At 46.1% G+C, this 15,901-nt stretch overlaps 1 protein-coding gene across 4 annotated transcripts in view; it reads right to left on the bottom strand.

Moving 5' to 3' along the window:
* LOC130211371 (arf-GAP with Rho-GAP domain, ANK repeat and PH domain-containing protein 1-like) overlaps positions 1–15,901 on the bottom strand; it is a 60,783-nt gene that overhangs the window by 26,374 nt on the left and 18,508 nt on the right. For all 4 annotated transcript variants that reach the window (XR_008835017.1, XM_056442123.1, XM_056442122.1 and 1 more), the window contains exons 5-14: positions 14,338–14,408; positions 12,790–12,872; positions 12,489–12,605; positions 9,332–9,401; positions 8,979–9,099; positions 8,667–8,851; positions 8,444–8,550; positions 7,222–7,421; positions 6,874–6,959; positions 6,263–6,445 (exon numbers count right to left, since the gene is read on the bottom strand). Coding sequence is in view for 3 of the 4 variants with exons in the window: in XM_056442123.1 (XP_056298098.1) it covers positions 6,263–6,445; positions 6,874–6,959; positions 7,222–7,421; positions 8,444–8,550; positions 8,667–8,851; positions 8,979–9,099; positions 9,332–9,401; positions 12,489–12,605; positions 12,790–12,872; positions 14,338–14,408 (1,223 nt within the window). In the remaining variant the exon portion in view is untranslated. The remainder of the gene's footprint in view (positions 1–6,262; positions 6,446–6,873; positions 6,960–7,221; positions 7,422–8,443; positions 8,551–8,666; positions 8,852–8,978; positions 9,100–9,331; positions 9,402–12,488; positions 12,606–12,789; positions 12,873–14,337; positions 14,409–15,901) is intronic.

The following is a 15,901-nucleotide window of genomic DNA, read 5'->3' as shown; positions in this document are numbered from 1 at the left end:
CGTGGTTGTGTGTTTGGTTGTGTTGTGTGTTTGGTTGCGTGTTTGGTTGCATGGTTGCGTGTTTGGTTGCGTGGTTGGTTGCATGGTTGTGTGCGTGTTTGGTTGCGTGGTTGTGTGTGTGGTTGCGTGTTTGGTTGCATGGTTGTGTGTTTGGTTGCGTGTTTGGTTGCATGGTTGCATGTTTGGTTGCATGGTTGTGTGTTTGGTTGCGTGTTTGGTTGCATGGTTGCATGTTTGGTTGCATGGTTGTGTGTTTGGTTGCGTGTTTGGTTGCATGGTTGCGTGTTTGGTTGCGTGGTTGGTTGCATGGTTGTGTGCGTGTTTGGTTGTGTGGTTGCGTGCGTGGTTGCGTGTGTGGTTGCGTGGTTGCAGGTTCAGCCTCCAGCTGCAGCCCTCTACTGATGCTCCTGTATCGAGCGTTTCTCCTTAAACTCTCATCAAATGAAATGACTTTTATATTTTCTGTTATCTTTGTAAATCTTCTGACCTGAACCTCAAGGTCAAAGAAACCATGATGACTGAGACTGTTGATGTTAGAGGATTAATATCTCCTATCAGGTGATCAATATCTTCTGATCAGGTGATCAGTTACTCATCAAGGACCTGAAGAACAACGTCTTCTCCGTGTCACGGGGACTCTTCTTGCAGGAAGACGTGTTCTGATTCTTTGATGTGACAGATTTGGTGGGAAATATGACTCACACAGACTCACACTCACACAGACTCACACTCACACAGACTCACACTCACACTCACACAGACTCACACTCACACAGACTCACACTCACACTCACACAGACACAGACTCACACTCACACTCACACAGACACAGACTCACACTCACACTCACACTCACACTCACACTCACACAGACACAGACTCACACTCACACTCACACTCACACAGACACAGACTCACACTCACACAGACACAGACTCACACTCACACTCACACTCACACAGACTCACACTCACACAGACACAGACTCACACAGACTCACACTCACACAGACTCACACTCACACTCACACAGACTCACACTCACACTCTCACAGACTCACACTCACACAGACAGACTCACACAGACACAGACTCACACAGACACACTCACACAGACTCACACACACACAGACTCACTCACACACACTAGATGTGTTTTGGGAAAAATAAGAAAACTATTATTTGCCGAATGTATAAAATGAAGATCGAAGAGTCAAGAGATGTTCAGATGCTGCAAAGCATCATGGGAAGAAAATGAAATGTGATGACTGAGGAGAGGATGTGTTACAGCTGAGGACACACACACACACACACACAGAGAGAGAGAGACACACACACAAAGAGACACACTCAAACTCACACACCTCATTGAGACATTCCACAGTAGCCTGTCTCACACACACACACACACAGAGACACACACACACACACACAGAGACACACACACTCACACACTGAACTCCTCCTCTTGAGCCTCCACAAACAAACAAACCAATTATCAAAGATTCAAGTTGCTCAAGAGATTCCTACAAACAAACAAACAAAGTGTCTCTGGAGAGGAACACACACGTCCACCAGCCTCACAAGATCACATCAGTCACTTCAACCGGCATCGCGCACTAGATTCTGGTTTAAATGTGTGTGTGTGTGTGTGTGTGTGTGTGTGTGTGTATATAGGTCAGTGTAGTGAATCAATAGCATCGTGTTTGTCTGCTGACAGTTTGATGGACCAATCAGAACAAAGTACAGAGAGCAGATGAAGACGACCTCACGCTCCCCAACATCTGCTGCCTCTGAAACACACACAGACACACACACACACACTGCGTCGTCCAGCCAAAAACAGACTTAAGCGTGTGTGTTTTCACATATTAAATCCAGATGAGAGAGTTATTCACATGTGGTCCGTCACCGGGTCAGAGGGAGGAGGAGGAGAGGGAGGAGGAGAGGAAGAGGGAGAGAGAGGAGGAGGAGAGAGGAGGACCAGGGGGAGGAGAAGAGACAGACAGAAGAAAAGAGAGAGAGGTTTCTCCCTCTCATTTAAAGTGTGAATGAGAAAGAAGGGAACAGGAGAAGACAAGAGAAGAAGAGATGTCTCTTTTCTTCCATCACTATAACACATGTAGATGTGATGACGAGTTTCACAATCTGAAGAACAAAGACGAAGAGTTACAGAACAATCTCTAAACTTTAAACTGTTCCGTGACTCGGTGACTTCACAGAGAAAACCTCAAAGATCAAAGCATTAGAATATTATTTAAAGCATTTAAGACGTGACATGTGACACGTGACACGTGTCACATGTCAACAATGTGTCAAAACAGACAAAACTAGACGATGATTCTCCAAGAGCATCTGGGATAGTTGGCATGCTCCAACACACACACACACACACTTTATTAAAACATGAACACTGTGAATGTTTTAATGAATGAAGGACTGGGAAGCTTCAAGAGTTAGAGAGAGAGGGAGAGAGAGAGAGAGAGCAAGGGAGAGAGAGAGAGAGGGAGAGAGAGAGAGAGAGAGAGGGAGAGGGAGAGAGAGCAAGGGAGAGAGAGAGAGAGAGGGAGGGAGAGAGAGCAAGGGAGAGAGGGAGAGAGAGAGAGCGAGGGAGAGAGCGCAAGGGAGAGAGAGAGAGAGAGGGAGGGAGGGAGGGAGAGGGAGAAAGAGAGAGCAAGGGAGAGAGAGAGAGAGAGAGATTGAGAGGGAGAGGGAGAGAGAGAGAGAGGGAGGGAGAGCAAGGGAGAGAGAGAGAGAGGGAGGGAGAGGGAGAGGGAGAGGGAGAGAGAGACCAAGGGCGAGAGACAATGATGTCCATTGAGAGAGGTAGATTTTTCCTCCGATTACATAGGACAAACACACACACACACACAGTGCAACATGCCTACACACACACACACAATGAAACATTCCTAAACACACACACATGCCTACACACACATTCATATGCATGTTAACACACCTCAGCCCAGTGACACAAACGCACAACAAGTGTGATGAGCTCACTGCAGTTGTGTTGAGACGACACACACACACACACTTCACTGAGGTCCAGAGTCCGCTCACACACACTGTTACTCACTCTAACCCGGATCACAACAACACACACACACACACACACCCTCACCCGTTGGAGTTCTCTGCTGCGTCGACACGACCAGACGCACAACGTCGCACACAAACCCGTCTGAGTCAGAAAGTTGTTCAGGAAATACCAGAAACTCACGAGTGAGGAGAGGAGAGAAGGAGGGAAGGAGGGAAGGGATCAACTTCCCTCTGCAGCCAGCAAACAATGAGGAGGGGGAAGAGAGAGAGGGGGCGGAGCCTGGAGAGGGGGCGGAGCCACAGCACATTCCAGCTGAAGCCTGTGTGATGATGTCACCGGTTCAGAGGGAGAGGAACACAAGAGACCAGGGGATGACACACACACACACACTAGCTTAACACACACACGCTTATTGTGTCCCACTGCAGTATGTATATATATATATATAATTATTATTTATTGATCACACCCAGAGTGGAACGAGCCTAAAGAACAGAGCCGAGGAACTTAAAGTATTGTGAATGTAAGATAACAGGTAGAGCAGCATGGGGGAGGGGAGGGGGGAGGACAGGGGGGAGGGGGAGGACGTTCTTCTTTTTCATGGAAAAAACCATTTCTAAAATTCCAATGACTTCTCCAGGTTCTCCATGAGCGTCGGAGCCTGACGCTCGACACGCACCTGGCCAACGACGGCGAGTGTGATTCATGGAGAGGACAAAACAAGTGGTGATGAGTGTGTGTGTGGGGGGGGGGGCAGTAAGCCACTTCCCAAACACACAGTGACTCACTCCCATGAGATGCAAAGCTTCAGGGAGGAAGAACAGGCCTAACAGGCCACACACACACACACACACACACACACACACACACACACACACACACACACACACACACACACACACACACACACACACACACACACACACACACACACACACACACACACACACACACACACACACACACACACACACACACACACACACACACACACACACACACACACACACACACACACACACCAGGTCAAAGGTCAAACTGCCCCTAGGAGCATAAAGTTGCCCTGCTGTCAGACACGCGCGCCACCACTCCTCTAATAGTTATAATAATTCAATAGCGTTTTGTTTGTGTTGTGTGTCCTATCTGCTCTTCCTGTCAAATCAATAGATAATAAATATAATTTTTAATTATAAAAAACAAAGAAATAAGTTAGAATTGTTAATAGTAGTTTAAACAAATATAATAACAATAAATAACCACAAATAAATAAGAATTAAATTGAATATGAGTCTGTAGACTTCTGCCTAATAGTCTTATTATTACCTAATAGTCTTATTATTGTCTTATGGTGCGTTCACACCGGACGCGTCGAAAAAATTCTCTACGCGTCTGACGCAGCAGTCTCGACGCGCGTCGAAAAAAGTGTGTTCACACCAGACGCGTCGGGGGCGGAGTCATAAATGAGTCGAGGAACGACAGGACCGCAGAGGACTTCCACTTTAGTGGACCGAGCTGCACTCCCACTGCGCTGCTCTCTCTCTTCTTCTCTCTTTGATACGCGTCTCCCACCTCCGGCGGCAGATCTCCTGCCATGAAACACATATGCCGGCGGTTGGTTGATAGTAAAGTACAACAAATAGCGAGAATAAAAGCAAATACATACATTCAAAACGTACCAGGTAGTCCCACGGCTTCTCCGACCTTGTTCCACGCTTTATCTTTATAGCTCCGGTTTGGGTAAGCATAAAGAGTTGTATCGTAAAGTTCGGGGTGCCCACAGACGGCGACAATAATCTGTTCCTCCATTTTTTAAACCGGCAGGACGATGACGAGCGGAGCTGCTCAACGCTGATTGGCTGACGCAACTATGACTCATGCGTTTTTGCTGCCGGAGTTGGGAAATTTCAACTCGCGCGTCAACGAGCTGCGTCTGTTCGCGCTGTTCGCCCCGCGACAAACCCTCTGTTCTGCTGCTTCAAACGCGTCTGACGCGCTGCTCGCTGGGAAATACGCAGCTACGCAGCTTTGCATTGACTTAACATGTAATCTCGACACGCGTCAAAATGTTGACGCGTCCGGTGTGAACACACCATTATAGTCTTATTATTACCCAATAGTCTTATTATTGTCTTATTATTACCCAATAGTCTTATTATAGTCTTATAGTCTTATTATTGCTTATATCCTGTAAGCCTAGATAAGTATATATAATATTTTTTAACAAATGTTAAATGTTATTTCACAAGTTTCAAAAAGTGCCCCATAAATGTTCCTGGAGGTCAGTCAGTGGTGACCTTTGACCCCTGAGGTGGAGGGCTCGGTGAGCTCTCATGGACAGATCTGATTGGCTGTGGGCTTCAGGTGCTTCACGTACCTGACACACATTCTCCTACTCCTCCAGCCTGACTCACCTGTGTTTGCCGACAGGTTAGTCAGGCGAGCCGGGGCTTCACAAGAGTTTGAGACATATTAAGAATCAATATAATTACTATAATTACTTAGATTTAGCTCAATTCTAAATGTCAATGAGTGTAACGCATTGTTCTTTAAATATTGAATCAATCTGGGTTCAGACAGTTTACGCGATGGAGGAACCGGCAGCGAGTTAAAAACCTGTTCCTGAACGCCCCACGTTGAGTTAAAGGGACAAATACCTCTGTAAAGGGGAAACACGCATCCTGTCCTCCCACTGAACTGGTTCTGCTGGACCGGTTCCACAGGAAGAGAACCCACCGGATCAGAGCCGCCGCTCTTTATCTTAGTCGCGGTCTGAGAGGTAAGCCTGCAAGTCGACAGTGTGAGTGTGAGTGTGTGTGTGTGTGAGACGTGCATTCGGCTTAAAGGAGGAACTGTGTTGTGCTGAAGTGGGCGGAGTCAACACTCTTACTACATGCACCGAAGAGGAGATGAAGTAAAGAGGCGTGAGGTCACAGCGCGTTGCTCCACCGCTCTTTGCCAACAGCGTCTCCTGAATGTGGCGACATGTCAGAGACACCACATGAGGGGGAGGAGCAACAACTCATGCTCAATGTGGAGCTCTTGTTTTGAAGGGAAGCAGCAGGAAACCCAATCTCAACTCATGCGTAATGTTGAGCTCTTGTTTTGAAGGGCAACAACCAGAAAAGCCAATCTCAATTGATGCTCAATGTTGCAGAACCCCTCCCCCCCTGCCCCCCCCCTGCAGTACCCCTGCCCCCCACCAGGGGCAGTGACTCACGTTGTTCAGCTCCTCCTGGTTGCCGTATAGCGGGTGGTACTTCCTGTATTTGCCCTGCCGGTATTTGTTGGCGATGAAGCGGCGCCGGTCCTCGCTGCCGCTCGCCGCCATCAGAGCTTCACTCGGCGGCACGTTGGCGGCCCAGAAGCTGTTCACACGCTTGTTGCCTAACAACAGGAACACCTGCATCACAGGTAGGGGGCAGGAGGCATGTGCAGAGGTCAAGAGGTCAAGAGGCGCACTAGGGTCAACTGTGCAGCTTATTCAGTATACATGTTCTATTTGAATACTTTCATCCTATTATAAATACATGATATAGATATTTACATGTATATATATATATATAAAATAAATATATAATAAATATGTATATATATGCTAAATACATATATTTATAATAAATGCATATATATATAATAAATATATATATAATAAATACATATATGATAAATATTTTGTATATATATATAATAAATATATATATAATAAATACATATATGATAAATATTTTGTATATATATATAATAAATGTATATATACAATAAAAATATTATACACATATATATCTTGCAGACCACCACGCACAAGTTGATGTGTGTGTCTGTGTGTACCTGTATCAGCTCCTCTGTCCAGACCTTCCTGTCCATCTTCAGACTACGAACCTTTGAGATGCTCGGACCCAGACCTCTGTGTTCTCCTGGAACACACACACACACACACACACACACACACACACACACACACACACACACACACACACACACACACACACACACACACACACACACACACACACACACACACACACACACACACACACACACACACACACACACACACACACACACACACACACACACACACACACACACACACACACACACACACACACACATGACACGCGTATGACACGCGTATGACACGCGTATGACACGCGTATGACACATATAAACTCTGACCTGCGCATCTCTTGCAGACGACCACGCACAGGTTGATGGCCGCCCACTCCGGCTGCGGCGCCTGGCAGTCGGCACACAGGCTGTTGCTAGGCTCCGCCCAGATCCGCTCCGCCACCTCGCTATTGGACAGCGCCTCGTCGATGGCGTCCCGCATGGCGCCGACCCACTGCTCCCTCAGCGGCTCCGACTCGCACACGAAGCTGCAGAGATGACCGAGAGAGGAGGACGGCGTCACCACGACAACGGGGGAGGGAGGGGTCTGTGTGTCTGTGTGTGTGTATCTGTGTGTGTGTCTCACTCTGCTAAAAATAATGTGATCAAAAGACTGGAAACTGAACGCAACACGTCCGGAAAGAATCACACGACTGAATGCTTCCTCCTCTGATCGGTCTAAAAACACACACAGACACATACATAGACACACAGAGACACAGAGACACACACAGAGACACACATACACACAGACATAGACACACAGAGACACAGAGACACACACAGAGACACACACACACACACACAGAGGCCTGTTCAAATTCTCCAGAGATGTCCAGCGGAGGACGGCTGCATGTGGTGAGAGTCCTCAGTAGAACAACGCGTGTGTGTGTGTGTCTGTGTCTCTGTGTGTGTCTGTGTGTGTGTGTGTGTGTATCTGTGTCTGTGTCTCTGTGACTGTGTGTCTCTGTGTCTCTGTGTGTGTGTGTCTGTGTCTCTGTGTGTGTCTGTGCGTGTGTCTCTGTGTGTGTGTGTGTGTGTGTCTCTGTGTGTGTGTGTGTGTCTCTGTGTGTGTGTGTGTCTCTGTGTGTCTGTCTCTGTGTGTGTGTGTCTCTGTGTGTCTCTGTGTGTGTGTCTCTATGTGTGTGTGTGTGTGTCTGTCTCTGTGTGTGTGTGTCTCTGTGTGTGTCTGTGTGTGTGTGTGTGTGTGTCTGTCTCTGTGTGTGTGTGTCTCTGTGTGTGTCTCTGTGTGTGTCTGTGCGTGTGTCTCTGTGTGTGTGTGTGTCTCTGTGTGTGTCTGTCTCTGTGTGTGTGTGTCTCTGTGTGTGTGTGTCTGTCTCTGTGTGTGTGTGTGTGTCTCTGTGTGTGTGTGTCTGTCTCTGTGTGTGTGTCTCTATGTGTGTGTGTGTGTGTGTGTGTGTGTCTGTCTCTGTGTGTGTGTGTCTGTCTCTGTGTGTGTGTCTCTGTGTGTGTGTGTGTGTGTGTCTGTCTCTGTGTGTGTGTGCAGTACCTGAATATGCGGTACGGGGTCGTGAGGTCAAAGCCTCGACGATCTGCTTCTTTAACGTTTCCTACGTTCATCTCAATGGAGGTGATGCCGACTCCTATCCGATAGTCCTGGAGGAGGAGAACAAGAAGAAGAAGCTGCTCTTAACTCTTTGTGAAATCAAAAACATCTCTCTCTCCCTCTCCCTCTCTCCCTCTTTCCCTCTTCTCTTCTCTTCTCTTCTCACCTCTATGTTCTTGTAGAGGAACACTTTATCCGAGGCCACCACGGTGTAGAGTTTGGGTCGCAGCCCTCGGAGCTCCAGGTATCCCTGGAAGTCCCGGGACGGCGTGGTGGAGCTCACGGCGCCGCTGCGCAGGTGGCGCCCCCTGGTGGAGTCCTGCAGGACAGACACCCAGCTGTTCCTCTCGGCTGGGTGGAACAACATGAATAAACTTATTTATTAAAATATGCATGCACAAATATAATTGAGCCAAGACACTGTACACACACACACGCATACACACACACACACGCACGCAAGCACACACACACACACCTTCACTTTCCGCCCTGAAGATAAACGTCCGGTTGTTTGTGACGACCTCAAACTTCAGCTCCCCCACGCTGGTCACGTTAGTGACGAAGGCCATGGAGATGATCCCCTTAGAATACACCGCCTACACACACGCACACGCACACACACACACACACACAACACATCTTGATGCATCACTTTATCTTAAGGCCAATTCACACAAAAATGTTAAGCATCCAGCGATCATACGCCCTGAGGAGGAAAGCACTTCCGCGTGTGTGTGTGTGTGCGTGTGTGTGTGTGTGTGCGCTTGGCGTCTTGCCCGCTGTGTGGATTCCTTTGGTAACGCTGTGTCATGAGATGTTTGTTGTTACCTTATCACTGTCAAAGTATCTGAGGTAGTCGACGTCCAGCTTCACCCACCGGCGCTGATAATAAAGAGCCCTGTGTACGAGAACACACACACACACACACACACACAGATAGATATAAAGGGCCCGAGTAAGAGAACACACACTCCTTTTCCTGTAGAACGAGAAGGACTCAGATCGCGGTGTTGTGTAGTTTGAGGAGCAATTTGAAATATTTCAGTGACGTTTGTTATTGTTGTTTCATTTTGTTTATTAATGGCTGTAAAAGCCAAATGCATGATTTCATTTGTTATAATAATTTAGTTTTAAAAGATTTAAAAAAGTAACTGAATATAAATCCTTTTCATCATGATTTGAAAGAATGTTTAGTTTAACATATATAATTTAGTCTTGTATTTGAAAGCTTAATAATTTGTCTGAATGTAAGCTTCCAATCAGATGACGTCACGTCAGGATAACAGCTGTGTTGGACTGTCAGTCGTGTGAGTTCAGAGTGTTGGAAGCGACAGTTTTTTGACCGTGTGACCGTGTCCTATACGTTTTTTAAGTAAACATCATTTTGTATGAAACTACTTGTGTCACTCGCGTGTCAATTAATAGCTTTAAAGGACTGATCTCAAAAGTGTGGTTCAGAAGAACCAGAACTAGACGGAGTGCCACTACAATTTAGTCAAAAAACTCAGCTTAGCCGAGCTTCGCTGGATTACCTGGACAGGTGGGGAACGCAGCCAGCTGCCGCTCGAGTGGAGCGGGCTGGAGGCTCGCGGTGGAACGGGTGATCCATGGAGGCTACGAGAGCGCAGCCAGTCGGCCGCTCGTGTAAATGGACTGGAAGCTAACGTCGGACCTGTGAATCCATTGAAGTATTCTACGAGATCAGGTATCGAAAACTCCTTTTTATCTTTGAGTATTATGAAGATACGAAGATATACGGAGGATTGGAGGAAAACGAAAATTAAACTAACTGCTCAATGCTGAAAATACCAACATGATGCACCGGTGTGAGAACCTACAGTGAGGAGCCAATATTCAGTCAATGCGGAGGTTTTGGCGATTTTTGAGAAGCTGTTTTTGCACTCGTTTATGAAGAGAAAAGTTCCGTGAAAGAAAAGAGCTTTTGAACGGAGGCATACAGCTTGAGCACTCACTCGGCAACGTGTACGATGGCTGATGGGGAAGAGAGAGGTGTGGAGGATGTGACGGCGCAGGGAAGATCACGGAAGCCAACGGAGAAGGCATTAGAAAACCAGTTGCAGAAATACATTGCATTGAGGAGACGCAAATTAGGAACTCTGACGAGCAAAATAAGGCAGTTTGAAATATTAATGAGTGATGCTGGAAACGTCCAAAATGTGCAAGATGCAATGGAAAACGATTTAGCAGAGTTGGTAGGAGAGTTCAGAAGTCTCAACAGTGAAGTTGCAAATCTTTTAGATGAGGATGAACGAACATTTGACCAAGATAATTGGTTTGAAATGAAAATGGCACCAATCAGAGAATTTATGAAAGAAGATGGATAGCAGTTGTGCATGAATCAACACCAGTGCTGCCAATGGAAAATGTACAGCAAAAAGAATTTGATCTAGTGGATAGCCTGCAAGAAGCTGTGAGACCACATGACAGTATTTCCCAGGCAGGAGATAGAAATGCAGAAGGTGGTAGCCTATGTGGAACACAAGTCATGCAACATGTGCATCACGTGTTTCATCAACACGGGTTAGACAGGAAGCACAACATGCAGCCCTGCTAGAGCGTGCTGCAGCACTGAAGAGGAAGCAAGAGCTGGAATCTGCAAGAATCCAAGCTGAAAAAGAAGAATTAGAGATGAAAACAGCATTAGCTGAAAGTCAAGCAAAATTAAAGATGCTTAAAGAATATGAAAGATCTGAAGATGGTGACAGTTACCATATGCCAGTGCAACAATTACAATGTAGGAAAGTGGAGAAGGAAAGGGTTAGCATAAGGATACCGCAACAAGCTAACACAAACGTTCACATTCAACCATCAATGCTGCACTCTCAACATCACCGTCTCAGTCAGCCACAAGTCATCAGTCTAACACTCAAGTGGACAGAAGTGACGACATACTAAAGGTCATGCAAAGGCAGAACGTAATCACAGAGCTACTTGTAAAACAACAACAGCTGTCTCAGCTCCCAACAAAGGACATCCCTGTGTTCCAGGGCGACGCGCTCCAGTTCAAGTCTTTCATCAGAGCGTTGGAACATGCGAAAGAACAGAACACTGACAATGAACAGGATCAATTGTCCTTCTTGGAACAGGATACAGCCGGTGAACCCCAGGAGCTTGTCCGCAGCTGCACTCATATGACCCAAAGCAGAGGCTACCTTGAGGCAAAGCGGCGACTTCATCAGCACGACGGGGACGCATTACGGATTGCCAGCGCGTATATTGATAAAGCACTAAAATGGCCGCAAGTGAGGTCCGAGGATGAAAAGGCACTGAGTGCTGACGCAATGTTCCTGATTGGATGTCTCAACACCATGACGGACATTGAATACTTAGAGGAGATGGACAACCCTACCGATCTACGGACAATGGTGTCCAAAGTGCCGAACCAGAACTAGACGGAGTGCCACTACAATGGCATAAAAACCAAACATTAAAAGAAATGTTGAGAATAATGGAATGAATAACATGACAAGTTTAGCTGCATTTGTTCAAGTAATATTATATATATATGTATTATAGATATATACATCATATTTTTACATATATAATATATTTCTACATATATATATAATATACATTATATTTATATAATATATATATTATATTTAATATATGTTATATATATAATATACATGATATATAATGGGGGTGCAAGGGACTTTTTTCCGTCCCGATGTGCGCTCACACGCCGGCATCCGAGCTCTGCGGCGCGCGAGCCGGAGATCGGAGTCGTGTTAACGCGACACGAGAGACAGAATGACACGCTGCTGGAGAGACGACCAACAACAGACGGACTGAAGCTCATTCTGCGCATGCGCTAAATGCGTTTTAAAAAATTAACTAATTAATCCTGTAATTGAATCATAACGCGTTATTTTTCACAGCACTAATAAATATTATATGTTACATATAATATATATATATCCTGGATACCTGTCATGAGCTTGTGTGTGTGTGTGTGTGTTACCCTTGAGGTGGGTTCTTGTCCAGCCAGCCCATCTTGATGACGGCGGCCAGCTGAGCGTCGTCTTCTTTAGAGGTCGACGACAGTCTGCCTCTGGTGGGCAGGTAGACCCCCTCCTCACTGACACACACACACACACACACACACACACACACACACACACACACACACACACACACACACACACACACACACACACACACACACACACACACACACACACACACACACACACACACACACACACACACACACACTATAATAGTATATAAGATGATTATCAAGACATTTAGTTGCTTCTTACTCTTCATCGTCCAGCTGCTCATCATCACTGCACAAAGAACTGTACCGGCCCTTTAACCGGAGAGGAACCTCCAGGGACATGTCCTGTAGGAGGAGACAGCGTCATTCATCAACAACAACAACAACAACAAAGGAACCTCCAGGGACATGTCATGTAGGAGGAGACGGCGTCATTCATCAACAACAACAACAACAAAGGAACCTCCAGGGACATGTCATGTAGGAGGAGACGGCGTCATTCATCAACAACAACAACAACAAAGGAACCTCCAGGGACATGTCCTGTAGGAGGAGACGGCGTCATTCATCAACAAAGGAACCTCCAAGGGCATGTCCTGTAGGAGGAGACGGCGTCATTCATCAACAACAACAACAACAACGGAACCTCCAGGGACATGTCCTGTAGGAGGAGACGGCGTCATTCATCAACAACAACAACAACAACGGAACCTCCAGGGACATGTCCTGTAGGAGGAGACGGCGTCATTCATCAACAACAACAACAACAAAGGAACCTCCAGGGACATGTCCTGTAGGAGGAGACAGCGTCATTCATCAACAACAACAACAACAACAAAGGAACCTCCAAGGGCATGTCCTGTAGGAGGAGACGGCGTCATTCATCAACAACAACAACAACAAAGGAACCTCCAGGGACATGTCCTGTAGGAGGAGACGGCGTCATTCATCAACAACAACAAAGGAACCTCCAGGGACATGTCCTGTAGGAGGAGACGGCGTCATTCATCAACAACAACAACAACAAAGGAACCTCCAAGGGCATGTCCTGTAGGAGGAGACGGCGTCATTCATCAACAACAACAAAGGAACCTCCAAGGGCATGTCCTGTAGGAGGAGACGGCGTCATTCATCAACAACAACAACAACAACAAAGGAACCTCCAAGGGCATGTCCTGTAGGAGGAGACGGCGTCATTCATCAACAACAACAACAACAAAGGAACCTCCAAGGGCATGTCCTGTAGGAGGAGACGGCGTCATTCATCAACAACAACAACAACAACAAAGGAACCTCCAAGGGCATGTCCTGTAGGAGGAGACGGCGTCATTCATCAACAACAACAACAACAACAAAGGAACCTCCAAGGGCATGTCCTGTAGGAGGAGACGGCGTCATTCATCAACAACAACAACAACAAAGGAACCTCCAAGGGCATGTCCTGTAGGAGGAGACGGCGTCATTCATCAACAACAACAACAACAACGGAACCTCCAAGGGCATGTCCTGTAGGAGGAGACGGCGTCATTCGTCAACAACAACAACAACAAAGGAACCTCCAAGGGCATGTCCTGTAGGAGGAGACGGCGTCATTCGTCAACAACAACAACAACAACAAAGGAACCTCCAGGGACATGTCTTGTAGGAGGAGACAGCGTCATTCGTCAACAACAACAACAACAAGATGAACAAGAACAATCAGAACAACAAGACAAACAAGAACAGCAAGATGAACAAGGAGAAGAACAACAACAACAAGACGAAGCTCAAGAAGAAGAAGAAGAATAACAACAACAACCTCCTCCCTCACCCTGTCTGGGTCGTTCACTCCGGGGTAGAACAGTTCTGGTTCCTCGTAGTCATCAGAATCATCGAGTGACTCTGAGGAGGAAACACGAGAGGCGGAGCGGGTCAGAACAACAACAACAACAACATGAAGTCAACAAACAGGTAAACAACACAAACATAAACAACCAGAACATAAAGTCTGGTCCATGAATCTACAGGAACATCTGAGTCCAGGAGGCAGAAGCCTCGGGATAATCATGATATTAGAATCCACCAGGTAAACGACTTCAATCCACCAGGTAAACAACTTCAAGCCACCAGGTAAACAACTTCAATCCACCAGGTAAACGACTTCAATCCACCAGGTAAACATGGTGTTTACATTCCTCTGTAAACACCCGGTGCCAGCTGGTCTCCAGGTACCAGGTGCTTTCAAGGTGACGTGGCCTTCAGGAACATGTTCATAAAAACAGAGATCTGAGGCACGGAGCCTCGTGGGTAGGGATGAGAATTGATAAGATTTTAACGATTCCGATACCTTATCGATTCCTGCTTATCGATTCGATTCCTTATCGATTCTCTTATCGATTCTTTTGGGCAAGGGGTGAAAAAAAGAGCACAAACGGGTTTATTCACATTAATTTTCTTTTATATAATGCTGCACACACACAGTATGTATACATACACATTTACTTTTTTTAAATAAGCAAAAACATTTATACGATATTACTCTTGAACTTAAAATAAAACTTACATAACTTAAATAAAATGTATTCTGTTTAATTTAAACATGTTCCTAGAAATTACAGTGCTCCTTCCTTTTTTTTAAAGGGTATATGAACTGAGCTGCCAAAAATGAAACTAGCAGTGGCAAATACCAAGTGTGCGCCATCAATTGTATGGATCATCAACAATTCTTGTGCAGAAAAATAAGCATATCTGCTTTCTCCGGGAGGATACGCGATCTCTCAGGACTTATTGTGTCTCCAGCCGTGGAGAACACTCTCTCAGATGGGCTAGAGGATGCCTGAACACAAAGATATGAGGAGGTGTCCAAGACGTGCTGTAGCCTGTGACCCAGGCAGACGACCAGCCTCTGAACCGGTCTGACTCTGAACCTCATCAGCTACATTGGATGGCAATGGAGATTATTTATATAGTGAAAGCTGGTTTACACAATGAAACAAATGGCACTAACAAAATCGCTGAATTTGCTGAGCTGACATAAAGCCACATTAAGAGGGGAGGCAAACACGACCTCTGCCTCAATGTAGGGTGACAATGGAAGATTCTGTAGCTAAGCTAGCGTAGCTATATGCTAAGTTTAATAATGGATTAAAAATCGATATGCTCAGTTTAATAATGGGTTAACACGATAACGCGAACGTTTGCTGATAACACACGCCCTCCGATAATTAACACCGTTACGATCAAACATTTCTCAAAACTGGACTTCCAATCCAAACGTGAAGTGATCAATAACGGGACCAATGCCGGAGCTCAAATGTATGCTTCAAACGAAGGGACAGAAGATAACTTGATCGACTCCACACAATAAAGGCAAATGGCTTCACACAGTGAGTGGT

The sequence above is a fragment of the Pseudoliparis swirei genome, chromosome 20 (genome assembly GCF_029220125.1).
Source record: "Pseudoliparis swirei isolate HS2019 ecotype Mariana Trench chromosome 20, NWPU_hadal_v1, whole genome shotgun sequence".
NCBI classification, from domain to species: domain Eukaryota; kingdom Metazoa; phylum Chordata; class Actinopteri; order Perciformes; family Liparidae; genus Pseudoliparis; species Pseudoliparis swirei.
Note: the sequence above shows the minus strand (reverse complement) of the source record. Positions and strands in the feature narration are given on the sequence as shown.